The 232-nt window shown below is 62.5% G+C and overlaps 1 protein-coding gene across 1 annotated transcript in view; it reads right to left on the bottom strand.

Moving 5' to 3' along the window:
• Nucleotides 1–232, bottom strand: part of ETH_00042770 (B-box zinc finger protein, putative) — a gene marked incomplete at both ends in the record, with an annotated part of 6122 nt that overhangs the window by 5180 nt on the left and 710 nt on the right. The window contains one exon of the mRNA XM_013374896.1: nucleotides 4–99. Within this exon, the coding sequence (XP_013230350.1) occupies nucleotides 4–99 (96 nt within the window). The remainder of the gene's footprint in view (nucleotides 1–3; nucleotides 100–232) is intronic.

Here is a 232-nt window from a genome sequence, read left to right as displayed (position 1 = left end):
AAAACGCTGCTGCTGCTGCCGAGCTGCTGCAGCTGCTGCAGCTGCAGCGCCTTCGCGTTCAGGTACCGCAGCATCACCTGGCAGTCCCCGTCCAGCGCCCTGAGCGGCAGCAGCAGCAGCAGCAGCAGCAGCAGCAACAGCAGCATCAGCTGCGATGCAACGGCTTCTGCTTCTCCCTACCCCAGCTGCTCTTGCTGCCCTTCCTGCTGTATCTACGGGTTGCTGAAACTGT

The sequence above is a fragment of the Eimeria tenella genome, genomic scaffold, assembly GCF_000499545.2.
Source record: "Eimeria tenella Houghton genomic scaffold, Eth_scaff2360, whole genome shotgun sequence".
Taxonomy (NCBI): Eukaryota; Apicomplexa; class Conoidasida; order Eucoccidiorida; family Eimeriidae; genus Eimeria; species Eimeria tenella.
This window is presented reverse-complemented; position numbering and strand designations above follow the sequence as displayed.